This window comes from Mauremys mutica, chromosome 6, assembly GCF_020497125.1.
Source record: "Mauremys mutica isolate MM-2020 ecotype Southern chromosome 6, ASM2049712v1, whole genome shotgun sequence".
Classification (NCBI taxonomy): domain Eukaryota; kingdom Metazoa; phylum Chordata; order Testudines; family Geoemydidae; genus Mauremys; species Mauremys mutica.
In genome coordinates, this window is record NC_059077.1 from 95,012,960 (window position 1) to 95,029,611 (window position 16,652).

The 16,652-nt window shown below is 44.1% G+C and overlaps 1 protein-coding gene across 7 annotated transcripts in view; it reads left to right on the forward strand.

Annotated features, from left to right (window-relative positions):
• The window catches only part of GCNT1 (glucosaminyl (N-acetyl) transferase 1), a 58,969-nt gene extending 42,584 nt beyond the window's left edge, over positions 1 to 16,385 (forward strand). For 5 of the 7 annotated variants that reach the window (XM_045022110.1, XM_045022111.1, XM_045022107.1 and 2 more), the window contains 2 exons: positions 13,112 to 13,170; positions 13,876 to 16,385. In XM_045022110.1, coding sequence (XP_044878045.1) covers positions 14,007 to 15,299 — 1,293 coding nt within the window. In that variant the 5' untranslated portion in view covers positions 13,112 to 13,170; positions 13,876 to 14,006 and the 3' untranslated portion in view covers positions 15,300 to 16,385. The remainder of the gene's footprint in view (positions 1 to 13,111; positions 13,171 to 13,875) is intronic. The other 2 variants (XM_045022113.1, XM_045022114.1) reach the window with 1 other exon arrangement.
• The last annotated feature ends 267 nt before the right edge of the window (positions 16,386 to 16,652 follow it).

Here is a 16,652-nt window from a genome sequence, read left to right on the forward strand (position 1 = left end):
AAACTCCAGCTTCTGAACCACGGTGATTGTTGGCTAAAAATGGCCCCTCCTTATCCCCCATGTTGGGCGTTTAATTTCTTGTGTGCTGGGTGAGTATCAAGCTCTGTAAAAAAAAATTCTGCCATGACTGACTCACAGCAATGATTCCTAATGGCTGTGCCTAAACAGAGTTTTTTGTAAAGCTAAAGCTCATGCAGCTCTATCAGTACTAGCCACACTGGGAGTGCTATTGTAGACTGGCCACTGGCATTTTTATCATAGCATCCTAAAGTCCTGCTCTGAGTAGGTGTGAAGCTCTTGAGCAGATAAATCGCTTTTTCTATCAACTGAAACTTGACACATGCCACTGTACGTAAATCATGTTCTTCTGGTCTTCTTGGAAGAACTGGTAATTATTCCTTTCAAACATGTTCTATATTTCTAAGCAGAAATGGTGGTTTGAGGGTAATCTGTAACAGGCTTCAGCTATTGGTTTCTGTAGTAAATAAAAATAAACTATACTCAGTTGACTTTTTCTAGACCCTAAATTCACTTCTTGCATAAGAGATACCATTATTGTTTTAATTAGACCACCCTTGTCAGTCTACTAGATGTAGGTACCTGGATATTCTTCTGGTATATATGAATTTGCCAAATTAAAAAAAAAAAAGTTAAAGCCAGATCAATGTATCACTGTCTTACTTTGTGAATTAGTCATTTTCTTTTTAATTACCGGATATTTCATCTACTACAAGTACTGCAATAGCTTATGAAGATAATGAAGTAATATGCCACCTCATTACAACAGTGCCTCATATGTCATAATTTGCTGTTAAGTTGAGGCCAAACTGTGCAGATGAGCTTCTGCAATTGAGACCATAAATTAGTAGTGTTGGTATACACTAAAGATCTATTTGGGTAACCCTCTTTTTAATCATGAAATGCTACCAAATGATGATTGTAACCAAATTTGTAAAACTTGAAAAAGCTACATTAAGGTGCATGTGTTCAGTAAAGAAATTATTTCAGTGTTTGACTGGATTTTGAGGTCTCAGTAGTAATCTGGAATTACTTGACTGGGGGCATCTGAACTATTTTAGAGATAATTATGACAAAACTGAAGGGCTTTGTGGGAAATGGGTGAAATGCTTTTTGCCTCCAGTATTGTAATGATGGTGTAGTAGTGTAGACTTGCCCTAAGTGAGTAAGAGAAGGTGGTCCCCTGGCCCCACCTGTACTAAAGGAAACTACCATCTTTTTTTCTGAGTCGTTCTATTGAATATCTATCTTAAGTACCAAGATTGACTTCAGTAGAGCTACTCAGTGAGCAAGTTACTACTCAGTGAGGTGAGAGTGTCAGAAACTGAGCCAGTTGGGTGGGTGGGGTGGCGAGTGCTAAAGATTCCTAGTGAAAATAGGAAGATGCTCTAGGTAATCTAGCTGCATAATGTCTGAGGATTTTAGCAGGGTAGCCGGTAAATATAAATTGGGACTTGTCTACAAAAATTCACTTTAAGAATCAGTTATACGTTGTCTTCAAATAACATGGCTGTACGCGCTAGTTGGGGTATGTCCTAATACAGCCAGAACTTTTTTAAATGGATGCTTTAAAGCAAAGCTCTTATGTCCATATTCAGGCATTAGAATCATAGAATATTTGGAAGGGACCTCAGGAGGTCATCTAGTCCAACCCCTTGCTCAAAGCAGGACCAATCCCCAGATTTTTACCCCAGTTCCCCCAAATGGCCCTCTCAAGGATTGAGCTCACAACCCTGGGTTTAGCAGGCCAATGCTCAAACCACTGAGCTATCCCTCCCCTCCATTGAAATAGTTGGCCTGATTTCTTCCCCTCCTCCTCAAAAGTGTTAGACATTCAACAGCTGCCACTGACAACATAAGTGTCAGAGCTCTGCAGAAGGATCATTTTGGAAATGGAGTGTAAGCAAAAAGGGTCACGGGATGGCCTCTCATGAAATACTGCAGCATCTGCTCTCTACAGGAAAACCAGTTAAGTAAGGAAGGTCCCAGAAAGGGGCAGGGGAGAGGCAGGGAGAAAAATGCTGATGTCAGTGGACAATGCTGTGTGTTCAGCACTCTGGAAAATGAGTCCACTTAGATGCTTAAATGTGGACTTATACTTAGGCTTTAAACAAAACAAAAAAAATTCAAGGTTTCCACTGTTACACTACAACTGGTGTAGTCTAAGTGGACTAAGCAATAGTGGATTTGACCTATTGTTCTCAGTAGACAAGTTTTTATATGTGAGACGATTGCTAAAAACATCTTTAAAAAATAAAAATCATGTTCCTTCCTTCCTTCCCTCTGCCTCCCCGCCGCCTTCTTCCTCTCTTCCCATTGCCAACTTCCACACTAGACTCATAGTCTGTCTTTAGCTCATTTTCCTTCTTGGTATCAGCTTCCTCAGTGTAATAGCAAACCACTTTTGTTTATTGCGCAACTAGACAGACACCCACGGTTGGCCCGTAACCAGCTGACTTGGGCTCCGGGCTGTTTCATTGCTGTGTGGACTGCGGGCTTGCTCTGCTCCCCTTCCCCCCAGGGTCTTAGAGCCTAGGCTAGAGTGGGGGGGGGAGGGTCCCATACCTTGGGCTCCAGCCTGAGCCCAGAAATCTACACAGTCACCATGAATAAAAGTGCAAACCTGTGTTAAGTCTTCAGTTACAGCTGACATTCTTGTGTCTTGTGCTGGAGGCGACAATCTTCTGAAAAGTGATTACTAGCAGGAGAGAGACTTGAAGTGGGAGGCATTATGAGAGGCTCTAAACCAGGGCTGGGCAAACTTTTTGGCCCGAGGGCCACATCAGGGAATAGAAATTGTATGGCAGGCCATGAATGTTCACAAAATTGGGGTTGGGGTGTGGAATGGGATGTGGGCTCTGGTGGGGGCTGGGGATGAGGATTTTGGGGTGTAGGAGGGTGCTCTTGGCTGAGACTGAGGGGTTTGGAGAGCAGGAGGGGGATCAGGGCTGGGGCAGGTGGTTGGGGTGTGCAGAGAGGCTCAGGGGTGCAGGCTCTGAGCAACGCTTACCTCAAGTGGCTCTGGGAAGCAGTGGCATGTCCCTTCTCCAGCTCCTACACGTGGAGCGGCCCCCAACCTGCTAGAGCACCGGAGTGGGGCCATGCAGCTGCTTCCAGGAGCTGCATGGTGCGGCCCCAGACCCAGTAACCACGTCAGTTTAGCCCCATTACCTTAAAGGCATTTACTGAGTATTTTATATAGGTTCTTACACAGTGTTCATCAACATAGTATCTGAGCACCTTCCAGCTGTGCATTGAACAGGGCTAAGAACTATCACACCTTTTTTTTTTTTCTCTCCTCCTTTCCCCAGTGGAAGTGTGTGCATAATAGAAACATATTTAAAAACACATGTTGCTGTATCTTAGCGAAGACAAGGTCAAAGAAATGTCTTGCACTTGTACTTACTGTGGAAGGTGGAAAGGTTTAGTGATGGTTCTTCTTTCTTGTGAATATTCATTCCAAAGTCTTGGGCCAGCCCCCAAAAGAGCTCCAGAATTCAATAGATTACGTCTGTAACTACTGAATTTTTCAGTTTCTTACCAACACTTGATTGATTGAAATGGGTTAAGAACTTTAAATAGTTCTCCAAAAGGGGAGGAGGGGGGAACCTCTCTACCACATCCTTTTCAGTTTTAGGGTATGGCTACACTTACAAATCTGCAGCGCTGGTAGTTGCAGCGCTGGTCGTCCAGCTGTGCAGGGCCAGCGCTGGTGTGTAGCCACACTCACAGCTACCAGCGCTGCAGTGTGGCCACATTTGCAGCATTTGCAGTGCTGTTGGGAGTGGTGAATTATGGGCAGCTATCCCAGCATTCAAGTGGCAGCAACATGCTTTTCAAAAGAGGGGTGTGTGGGGCAGTGTGACAGGGACCGGGGGGGGGGGGGGGGAGTGGATTTTTGGAACCGACACTGTGCAAAATCAGAATTTTCTCACCCCATTACTGTTAACTGCAAACAGCCTGCATCCAACATACTCCCTTTCCCCCCTCTGCCCCCTCCCCCGTTTCTCTCAAGCAAAGCAAACACTCAACCCCTGTGAATGAGACAGGCAGGGGGTTATCTCATTTCACTGTTGACAGTAGTTACAGATTGATGACAGCAAACAGGAGCTGTGTTTGAAGCAGCTCCGGGTGCACGGAGCCCGGAGCTCCGAGTTGACAACAAAACCCAACCCCTTATTCTTTAACTGCAAAAGCCTGCAGACCAGATAAGCAGCTGCCGACACGCTTTCTTGCTGCTGGTCAAGCAAAAAGCAAACACTCAACCCCTGTGAATCACGCAGGGAGGAGGATACAGATTGATCACAGCAAACAGGAGCTGTTTGTTTAGATAAGCAGCTCCGGTAGAGCAGCTCCGGTAGCAACGGGAGTTCACAACAAAACAAAGAGAGGCTGCTTAACAAAACAAAGGGAGTAATTTAGTTAAAAGCATTCTGGGATACATCCTTATACCCTGGAGGCCAATAACAGCGCTGGTGTGTGGCCACACTTGATGACCAGCGCTGGATCACCAGCGCTGCAATCCTTATTCCCCATGCTGAGCCAGGTGTACGGCCAGCGCTGCAGCCAGGGAGTTGCAGCGTTGGATGTGCCCTGCAGGTGTGGACACTTACTAATTGCAGCGCTGGAAAGCCTCCACCAGCGCTGCAACTTGCAAGTGTAGCCATACCCTAAAACGATCATTGAAGACTTCAAACATTATCTTGCATTTCCACTCTGTTGAAAGGAAATCCTTTAAGAGAAGACCAAAATAGCATAAAAGCAAAAAGACAAGAGTCTGACTCTCTAGAAAGCAATTATCAATGTATATCTAATTTGCAAAATCTATTTAGGATTAACTGCCACAAACAGGTATTATGAACAAATTTCATCGTCCTTATGCTTATGCTACAATAAATTTGTTAGTCTCTAAAGTGCCACAAGTACTCCTATTCTTTTTGCAGATACAGACTAACACGGCTACTACTCTGAAAATTCATCGTCCTTGTATTTAGTATTTTAATCCAAGCCACTGCCTTTTTTTGTGTGTGGGGGGGGAATTGCAATAACCAAGCTTATACATAAAGTCTAAGAAATTATTGGGGAAAGAGGTTGATTTAGATTTGGAGCTGCACTGTAATTTATGTTCACCTGCTTATTTTTGTTTTATGAATATATTGGTTTACCTTGATAGTCCAAGGGCGGAAATCAAGCAGGAAGGGAAAGAACAGATCAAGATAAACCACTTCTCAGTAAGCACTTGAGGGCTAAGAGACCATGCCAGGATAGGAAAAAATCCCAGGAATGCAAGAAATTGAAAGAACGCTGGTAGGTTTAAAAAGCAACACTCTCAAGATGGGGGGGTCATTCCGGAGAACCAGCCTGAAACACAGGCACCAATATGTTGCCAAAACACAAAATGTTGCCAGACTGGGCAGCTGCTGAGTCAAATTGACATGATTCTTGTCAGTTTCATGACTGCTGGTCAGTGGTGGGCTCCATAAAACTAAAAAGAATTATGTTAATTTCACTTCATAGTTACCAGGTCTTCTATGTTGCCATGTGCTCTGCCCCAGGCCTGGGACCCCTGGACTCCTGAGCCAGATGGTTCACCAGACTGCAAGATTTGGCCAGTCCCAGGAACAAGCTGGCTGAAGAGTCTAGAAACCTTGATCTCTCTGGCCAGCCTGCATGGTAGGGTTGCCCTGGAATTGTAGAATTGGAAAGTTTGGGGTGGGCTTTCCAAGGCTCCTGGCTTGGTGTCAGCAAGCTGAGAGGCTCTGAGAGCTCCCAGGACTTGCAGGCTCCCGGCCCTGCAGCAAGGAGCCTGAGGTTCCTGAGCTGCAGGGCTGCCCCGAAGCTACATACCCTAACAGCCCTGGTCCCCAGCAGGCCACTTGAAAAAACAGAATAGGATCCATCAGACTTTTTTCTAACCTGGGATGTTTTCACAGACAGGGCCGGCTCCAGACACCAGCCTACCAAGCACGTGCTTGGGGCGGCATCTTGGGACGGGGCGGCACTCCGGGTTTGTTTTTGTTTTTTTGGTTTGGCCGGGCAGTGCTGGGGGGAGGCGGGGCTTGGGAGGCGTGGCGCCATGCTGGGGTGGGGGGACTTGGGCGGCACGACGCGACGCTTGGTGGGGGCAGGGGACGTGGGTGGCGTGGGGCGACACAACGCACGGGGCGGGGGGGCAGCGCTCTTTGTTGTTGCATGGGGCGGCAAAAATGTTACAGCCGGCCCAGTTCACAGAACACTTCAGGTTGGACAAAAGTAAGGGTGGCATGCTATGGTGTATTGCCATCCTTCCTTCTGCACTGCTGGTGGTGGTGGTGCTACCTTCAGAGCTGGGCAGCCAGAGAGTAGCAGCTGCTGGCTGGGAGGCCAGAGTTGCTGGGGCTATGAACTGCCAAACCCCGGCACAAATTAAGCCCTGAACATTGCTATTCTTATACTTCTTTCATATAGCTTATGCACAGGGCTGGCTCCAGGCACGAGCTCAGCAAGCAGGTGCTTGGGGCAGCCAAGGGGAAGGGGCAGCATGTTGGTCTCTTCGGCAGCAATTCGGCAGCGGGTCCCTCTCAGGCGGAAGGACCTGCCACCAAAGACGAAAGTGGCAGGGTGGAGCTGCCGCCGATCGTGCCTTTTATTTTTATTTTTGCTGCTTGGGGCGGCAAAAAGCCTGGAGCCGGCCCTCTATATGCATTGCTTAAATTTTTGAGGACAACTTTAAATACGAAGTTGTTGATCCTGCCCGCCAATATACTGGCTCATGGTTTTTAAAAAAAGAGAAAAATAAAAACGCTACCTTTCTTGTTGCCAAACTACAATCGTGAGAGAAAGGCGGAGGCAGTAAGACTCCTTGAAACCTATGAAAGTTGTGGAGTTGCTACAAAAACCTGCTGACACCAGGACCACAGTGTGGACATGCAACAGCACTTTAATTAAAGTCGCATAATTTTTGTTGTCAAATCTCTGTAGTTTAGCCATAGCTTTATATTCCTACTATGTAGTTGCCCTTGTCCTAGTCCTCCAGTATAGTACATGTTCTCTCTTTGCTCTGAAATGTGTCCTGTTTCTCAACAAATGTCTTGATCTCTCTTCCCTAGTTAGTGTGGCAGAGTTTCTGACCAGGATTTGTTCTCGCCTAAATATGGGAACTTCCTTGATCACGCTTCAACCAGCTGGTACTAGATTGGTCCTTAGTGTCCTAGCAAAACCCTTTGCCAAAAGCTTTTCTATTCCCCTGGCTGCTTCCAGAGTTCTCTCAGATTATTTGATAGAGTAGTCTTCCCCCACCCCCATACATCCCTGCTTTCAACAAGGGTATTTTTTGGGGGGATGAATGGAGGGGAGGGGGAATTGAATGCCCCAGCAACATTAACTTTCCACTTTCAATCTACAATGTCCTCTTTCTGTTACTGAATTTCATTGCAAGTGTTGCATCAGAGTATTCTCCCAGAATCAAATGAGTGGCTGTTAGTTTTTCTTTTAGTAATCTGCTTCCTTTGGATGCTCTAGCACAGGGGTAGGCAACCTATGGCACGCGTGCCGAAGGCGGCACGTGAACCGATTTTCAGTGGTGCTCACTGCCCTAGTCCTGGCCACCAGTCTGGGGTCTCTGCATTTTAATTTAATTTTAAATGAAGCTTCTTAAACATTTTTTAAAACCTTATTTACTTTACATACAACAATAGTTGAGTTATATATTATAGACTTATAGAAAGAGACCTTCTAAAAATGTTAAAATGTATTACTGGCATGCGAAACCTTAAATTAGAGTGAATAAATGAAGACTCAGCACAGCACTTCTGAAAGGTTGCCGACCCCTGCTCTAGCACATTTGTAAACCAGGCCTGTGAAGTAATAGAACATGTTTCCTTCTATGAATTTACTCTTCATAACATTCTGATCTTTACCTTAGGGCTAGTCTACACTGGCAACATTAAAGCGCTGCCGCTGCAGAGCGCTGGGAGAGAGACACCTCCACGAGGGGCGTAGCTACCAGCGCGGAGAGCCTGGCTACCAGCGCTGGTGCACGGTCTACATTGACACTTTACAACACTGAAACTTGCTGTGCTCAGGCAGTGGCGTAGCCAGGTTCTAAGTGCAGGGGGAGCAAACATTAAAAAAAGGCGCCCCCACCCTTGGCTGCTCCTCCGGCCACACTGCGGCCATGCTGCACCCCCCACCCCCAACACCCCGCTCATTGGGCCAGTGCTTACCTGGCTGCCCAGGTGCCTCTGATGAGCAACCTCCTCCTCCCCCACAGCGCCAGGGCGCCCAGTTCCTGCTGGTTCCCGCTGAGTACGGTGCGATCCAGGAGCTGGTTTCCCCATGGGGAACGGAGACCAAGCCCCGCTCGCTTGCCAGGGGCAGAATGCAGCGCCCCGCATGCCACCCATTTACAAGGGCGGCAAACAACACCGAAGCGCGTCTTTACCTTGAGGTGCCCGTGCTCCGGGCGTCCAGCGCTGGCGGGAGAGCGGGAACGGGGGGGAGAGGGAGGCAGCTGCAGCTAATCCCCTGTTTGTGGCCAGGCTTCCCGCAGCAGCCGTGCGGGGCGCGTTTGCCCCGCGTGGCAGCGCGCAGCCCTCCTGGCCAGGTGCGGGTGGCTGCACTGGAGTCCTGCAACAGCACGGCTCTGGCTGTGCCTGTGGAGAAGAGCTGGGAGGGAGACTCGCCGCTCGCACACCCCCACCCGTGTGCGCACATTAGTGCTGCTGGGGAGAGGGAGAGGAGGCTGGAGCCCCGCGCTCCCTCACCTACCCACCACAGTGGTCTCTGCAGCCCTCACTGCTGCTGGCCCCTGCACCTGCAAAGCAGCCGGTACATCCCCCTGCGGGCGGCGCTGCTCAGGGAGCACTTTGCACCCCACTGCCCGGAGAGCTGGAGCAGCGGAACCTGTTCCCGGGCAGCAGCAGTGCCTCCTCCCATCCCTCACTTTCTTCTCCCGTGCTCCGAGCCGGGTGCCCCGCTGCAGCCCCTCCATGCCGCGAAGCCGCCGGCACTCTGCCTAGTGCTGGAATGTCTTGAGCTGCCACCACAGCAGCTTCCCCACTCCCGCCGCTGAGCCGAGCCGTGCTGCGCAGGGACCCAGAGCTCTGGCAGCTCCCAGACACCCCGCTCAGGCACCACTTTTGAAAAATGTGCTGAGGGGAAGCGGCTGCTTCCCCTGCACCTCGCTAGCTACGCTACTGCGCTCAGGGGTGTTTTTTCACACCTCAGAGCAAGAAAGTTGTAGCACTGTAAAGTGCCAGTGTAGACAAGCCTTATGCTCTTCCTTTAAATATATTCCCATAGGTTACATTTTAGCTATATTGCTGTTAGTTGGACCAGAGACGAGACTATACCAAAACCTATACAGCACTATGAGAAGATTTGGGAAGAGCTGATCAGAAACAATAAGCTACATTGCTACAAACCCTATAGGGGAAACTTGACACTCTATATGCTAATTAGAATGGTAGAGTTTCACACCTCTTTATACTCATGTGAATGACTGCACAAGTGCAAAGTAGTAGAGATTTGAGACCTTTGGGCTTCACTGGGTGGAGAAGGCAGTCTTATTTCTCTGATCGCCTTAATTCTATGAAGGGAACCATATAGAGCCCTTGTGCAGAAACTTGTGATAAGCAGTAATGGATCCTGGGAAACTTTCTGTAGAAAAGTACCTTGAACAAAAGAGGAAGAAAAGATGCCAGCTCTACACTATAAATTTATATCCGTATAACTAAGTCGCTCAGGCATGTAAAAAATCCATGCCCCTGAGTGAGGCAGTTACACTAGGGACTAGGTAGGTGTAACAACACTATGTCAACGGGCAATCTTCTCTCGGAGCTACTGCCTCTCATGGAGGTGGGTTAATATGCCGATGGGAGAAGCTCTCCTGTCGGCAGAGTAGTATCTTCACTGAAGTGCTACATCAGTGTGGCTGCAGCATTTGAAGTGTAGACCTGCCCTACGAAACTGATGTAAAGGGCTTTAATGTCATGGGAATGACTGATAGCAGTTTTGTGAGTTAAAACTACTACTTCCCTTCACCTTCCCTCCTCCCACCCTCTTTAGGAAGATGGGAAATCTCCTTTGTAATCCTACTCCACACAACTATGTACAAGTGTGGAGACCCTTGTGGATGAGTGGAACAGCTGTGACACAACCACCAGTGTAGACTTTATTTTTCCTGTTTATAAAGCCAGCCCTTTGCTTTATGAAAAGCTACTATAGACACTAGGTGGAAACTGAACCAAAGAGTCACCATCTTGTTTAATTTCCCTACTGCAGAATAGAGAGTTCATAGCTAGTTTCGTGAGTTTGCAGAAAACTATTTTAATTGTTATATAGATGGTTGCACATCTGAGGAGGCACTGATGTGTGTCAGATGAGTTATTTAAATAAGAGTATGAAACTACTGCTGTCTAACTTCAGAGGACACAGTACAAGTGTGTTTATATAGTTGGGGTGAGCTATTTCTAGTCCAATTCCATATCGTTCTACTACCATGAAGGAAGAGCTGACCCAGAGCACTTATTTCCTTTACAATTTTATATAAAAACTCAAAACTGCAAATGTAGTGGGACTAATGAATTGTTGTACAATTCATTTAGTTTGGAGGATGATGGAATCCTAGTAGTCAGCATGGAGAGTAGCATTGGTCCCTCAAACATTTTGTTTTTTGGCTACATAAAAGTGCTCTAATAAGAGCAAACTTTACTTGGTTATTCCTTCCGCTCCAGTGCTCTACCTGACTGTTGTCTATTTCCTCTCCGTTGATGCAGGATGAAACTTCTCTTGCTGCCTGGAGCTACCACTATTTTAATCTCTGTGTCACTTTGCAGTGTGAGTCTGCTGTCCTGTAGATTTGCTAACTCTCTAGTTTTGTTGTCACATGCTGCTAATTTAAACATTTTTGACTATACATTGAAGAAACTGCCCAGAATACATCTTTTTTTGGGGGGGGGGCAGGGTGAGGATCAAGACTGCTTCTGAGAATCATGATCTGGGCTGCAACTAGTAAGCATCCCCAAATGAAGATTGACAGGCATCAATCACCAAGTACGCTTAGAAGCCACAGTTTGAGAATCATAAATTAGAAGTTAAAATTTTAGCAGATTTATTAAAAATTTGTACTGAGCAGGTTACAGGAAAAACAGGCTTAATGCAGTTCTTGGGTTATGGAAATCTCAAGCCTTGATCATTGGTCTGTTTTAAAATTCAAAAACAAATTGTTAGAAGGTAATTTGGACCTGGCAGTAATTGTTTTTCAAAAAACAGCTTGGCAATAAAATTGAAATTTTTATTGAAAATTTTTAAAATTTGCATGAAAAGCTTTTGTTTTCCTCTTCTTCCTCCTGCACTTTCCTTCCACCAAGAATTGGGGTGGCAGTGGGGAAGGAAGACAGATACCAACAAAACTCTTGGCACTCTGCTTTATAGAAAAACTTTTTTGTTAAATTTTTCATGGAACAAAAACTGTTCCAATATTTTTTTTGCAGAATGTGTTTTTTTACCAGCTTTATTAGCAATACTTACATTTCTGCTGATTTTGCAAGTGTAAACATGACTGTGTATGAATTTGGTTGTCTTCGAGTGCTCTCGAATAGTAGTTAGTAAAAAGTTTTAATGCTTTAGTTTCCAGATTGAAATATTGGCACGTGTTCTCACTGAAAATTATGGACTCCCATCACCATCCCGCCATATACGTTGAGCATTTTGCTTCCTATTAAATAAAGCAGTGGTTCTCAAACTGTGGGTTGGGACCCCAAAGTGGGGTCACAACCCCATTTTAATGGGGTCGCCAGGGCTGGTGTTAGAGTTGCTGGGGTCTGGGGCCAAAGTCCAAGCCCCACCACCCAGGGCCAAAGCTGAAGCCCATGTCCCACTGCGCAGAGCTGAAGCCCAGGAGTGCTGCCAGCTTTTTTGGCACCCTAGATGGTGGAAGGTCCTGCCCCTGAAATGGCACCCCCGAAATACCACCGACAACTGGGGCGGCCGAAGATCCGGTTGCCGCTCCCCAAATGTTAGCACTCTAGGCAACCGCCTAGGTCGCCTAATGGGTTGCGTCGGCCCTGCCAAAGCCCAAGGTCGTCAGCCCTCGGTGGTGGGGCTCAGGCTACAGTCCCCTGACCCTTGGGCTTTGGCTTGGGCCCTCACACCTGAATGAAGTGCAATGAAGTTTGAGAACCCCTGAAATAAAGTACTCGAAGCTAAAACCTGAATGTTCTTTAGAGTTAATTAAATGATGTATTTAAAAGTAGAAGTGGCTATTTAGTACATTAGATGCAACATAATTGTTTATAGGCCTCCACTGTCTTATTTATTGAGTTTGCATTATTTTTCCCTTTCATGCTGTCTCAATATTGTTTACATGTAAGCCTGAAAGGGGAGAGAAGAAAGAAAAGGAAAAACAAAGTTTTTGCCCAAATGTAGCTTTTAATTTTTTGCAAGCATGTTTGTGAATACAAATAAAGTGCCACTCTTAAACTATTAACTGTTTAGTTGATCCAGGTTCCAGAGATTATTGGCAAACTCTTCTGGGCAGTCATACATCTGCAGATGTCTCCAGACTCTGTTCATCTATATACAGGACTCTTCAGTCAAATTTTCTATAAAAATACATAATGGAGAATGTTCACATGGGTGGGGTTTAAGATATTTTAATTAAGGGCTAATGGACATAAAATATGTACTGTACATTGCAGGTGAATACACATACATACATACATATGTATATATATATATACACACCATAGTGCTTTGAATTTATAACAAACTCAGATTTTCATTTATTCTTAGCGTATTGGATATTTCATATGAAATCCATGCAGTTGTATCAAGAGAAGTTAGGGCTATTCCTATATTTCTGACAACACTATACTTCCCTCAACACTTTGTAGTCTATGCTTATCTAGTAGCCAGCTCTCTAACAACTGAGTAAGCTGTCTTATGCATAGAGTGATATGAGACAGCTTCAAAAGTGCAATTGAAATACCTGTTCAAAAATAGACCACAAAAATAGCAATACCATGTCAACTAGAGAGCTGTCTTCAGGAACTCTCTGAAAGCTAGATGACTATGTAACACTAAATTATTTTTTTCACCTTCTCTTTTTCAGATATTTCCTGAAAGAAGCTCCAGGATCACATCACTACCCATTCTTCAGTATGTTTAAGGGTTTGTATCACAAGAATAAAATGCTGAATGTGCATGTGGGCTGCATTTCAAATGAGAGGATGAAGTGTGAATAGTTTCCCTAGTAAATGAGTTGTAAATTGAAATGCCAACAGATCTTTGGAGTGTGTGTAAAATGTCCCTGTTAAATTCAGGTTGGAATATTTACTAGAAGTACTTAAGCTACTAACACTTCACATTCTCTGTATTGCACAAAACCCCAATTAGATGAAATAATTTAGAGAACCAATATGGGTAAACCAGTTTTGTCTAGGGGACAAAACAATTTTCTTCCTATTGCATTTTAAAATGCCAACATTTTAAAAAGGGATTCGGCGGATCTAAGTAATCTATCTTAGACCAGCCATACCAGAATTAACACACTTCATCCAGTAATGGAAAAGAAAAGATGGTATGAGGGGGAAATTAACATTTGAATTTATAGCTTCAATACTAGAGCTGGTCATAAAATGGGAAAACAGTTCCAGGAAAGCTCAGACTATATCTAAAATTTCAAAAGTCTAAACTTTAACCACCCTATTCATTACGTTTTCTAAATTTCAGGAAACTTTTTTAACTAAACCATTCACCATTAAAGCAAAGACTTTTAAATCAACTTTTGATTTAAAAGCTACTGGTAAAATGTAGAATTGAATTGCAGAATAACTGTACTTCTTAGAAATGACTTCTATTTTGTTTTTGTTTTAGGGCTTTTCCTCCAGTGTCCAGTGCATATATGCACACTTTTGAGAAATGAGAACAGATGACTCTGAAGCTGTTGAAGTGGGTTTGAGATCATGAGTACAAAGAAACTTTGTTTAGCCAAGTGAAGGTATCTGATGTCATCTGAAATGCTGAGAAGAAAATTTCGTTTTTGTCATATTTTACGCTTCAGGCACCTCCTTGTGCTACTTTTTACTTTAGTGGCCTTTTCGGTTCTAAAAAGTAACCAAAAGCCAGACTTCTTGAATCACAGACATCTAGAGCTGACTGGGGAAGATCCTACCAGTAATATTAACTGCTCTAAGATACTGCAGGGTGATATAGAGGAAATTCAAAAAGTAAAGCTTGAGATGTTAACTGTGTCATTTAAGAAACGCCCTAAGCTAACAGCAAGTGATTATATTAATATGACAACAGATTGTGCCTCTTTTACCAAGATGCGGAAGTATATTATGGAACCTCTCAGTAAAGAAGAAGCTGAATTTCCAATTGCCTATTCAATAGTGGTATATCACAAAATAGACATGCTTGATAGACTTCTAAGATCAATCTATGCTCCTCAGAATTATTACTGCATTCATGTTGACAAAAAGTCTCCAGAATCTTTTCTGGCAGCAGTTAAGGGAATTGTGTCCTGTTTTGATAATGTCTTTATTGCCAGCCAATTGGAGAGCGTAGTGTATGCTTCGTGGAGCAGGGTACAGGCAGACCTCAACTGCATGAAAGATCTCTACAGGAGAAGTACAAACTGGAAATATTTGATAAATCTTTGCGGTATGGACTTTCCTATTAAGACCAACCAGGAAATGGTGGAGAAATTGAAAGCCCTAAAGGGTGAAAACAGCTTAGAAACTGAGAAAATGCCTTCCAACAAAGAAATACGATGGAAAAAACACTATGAAATTGTTGATGGTAAGCTAAAGAACATGGGAATAGACAAACAACCTCCACCTCTTAGTACACCTATTTTCTCTGGCAGTGCCTATTTTGTTGCTAGTAGGAGATTTGTAGAGTACGTGCTAGAAAACAGCAAAATCCTTGAATTTATTGAATGGGCTAAAGACACTTATAGCCCTGATGAATACTTGTGGGCTACTATTCAAAGAATCCCTGAAGTTCCAGGGGCAGTTTCTTCCAGTGACAAATATGACGTTTCTGACATGAATGCTCTTGCCAGGTTTGTAAAGTGGCATTATTTTGAAGGGGATGTGTCAAAAGGTGCCCCCTATCCTCCGTGCAATGGAATTCATGTGCGCTCTGTGTGTGTGTTTGGCGTGGGAGACTTGAACTGGATGTTACAGAAACACCACTTATTTGCTAACAAGTTTGATACTGATGTTGACCCCTTTGCAATTCAGTGCTTAGAAGAATATTTGAGAGAGAAAGCTTTGCATCAACACAAAAATTAAAATGCTATCTTGTGTATGGTATGACAGCTTCACACTGATAAGACTGTCATGCAGATAAAATATTAAGTATGTAGTGATGATTTATTAGTGTGTGGCACCTTACTCATCACCTTGGTATGAGCATCAGAAACTCCACTTGCAGTATATATGAGAAGTTCAGTTTAATTGAGTCTCACCTGACTACTTTTCCCCCCAGAAATTTCCATACCACATACTCTGTTATTGGAAGAGGTCCAAGCCTCAAAATGCATATTTGGGGTCAAGAGAGCTACTCTGGTAGGTTCAGCTATTCTTGTGTAACATTTCAATATTAGCCTTTCAGAGTTTTTTGATCTCCTGCTACTATTCAATCCAAAGACTTAAACAGAACCCCCTGATTTTGTGTGGCCGTAACTCAATCCTTTTTTCATAATCTTAAATTACTGTTGGGCAAGGGGTGGAGAAGAAGCTAGACAGAGCAAACATGTAGATGCAAAAGGATCTCAGGGAATGCACATCAGGAATTCTTTAAAAACCAGTTAAAAGGGAATTGACCAATATGCCAAAGCTAAGACTTTTGCAGGGTTCCACATGTATTCTGGGATACAGACTCTTGAATCCTCTTTTCTGAAAACTTTGAATTTAAGTTGAAATTTTCACCAACAAGCTAAAAGGCCTTGTGTTTAAAGTACACTTCTTACAGTAATGTTGTGTGCTTGTTTTAGTTTGTTAACACTATTTTAAAGTTTATCAATTAGATTTTAATTTCAGAGATGACATTTATAGCTCTAATCTGCAATGTCCATCTTCTCAGGGGAATTTTTTTGCTGGGCCTGTTAGGATATACATGCTGATAAGTTTATTTTTGTGCATAATGTCACTTTTCTACACTTGTAATTTTTTTAATTAGTTGATGAGGATTGAATTGAAATTCTTTGATGTTGCAACTCTAACTGGCAGAGCTGCTGGGCTCAACTTTCTGAAAGAGTTAATGTACATCAGTCTACCCACTTGTATCCCAGAACATATAAACATTTACTGAATATCCAGAAAAATAAATTTATTTTTCTAAGTGAAACTGTTTTCTCTTGACACTTGAAAGTCCTCTGTTAAAGCGCTGTCAAAATAGAACTCACTGTGATAGTTAGATTTGTTAACTTGAAACCAAATCATGCTGTGCCTGGCTCAGGGAGGTGGCCCCCAGTCAGAGTAATTTCCGTGGGGCTACTTCTGTGAGTAGCATGGAGGATGTATCTTCAGTATGTATTGTAACAGGACTAACATAAAAGTAGTCCACCTTTTAGTCCTAACTCTTGAAACTTTTTCCAGACTTCTTGGGATGAAGAAGAGATGGTAGCCTAGACTGAAGCTTAG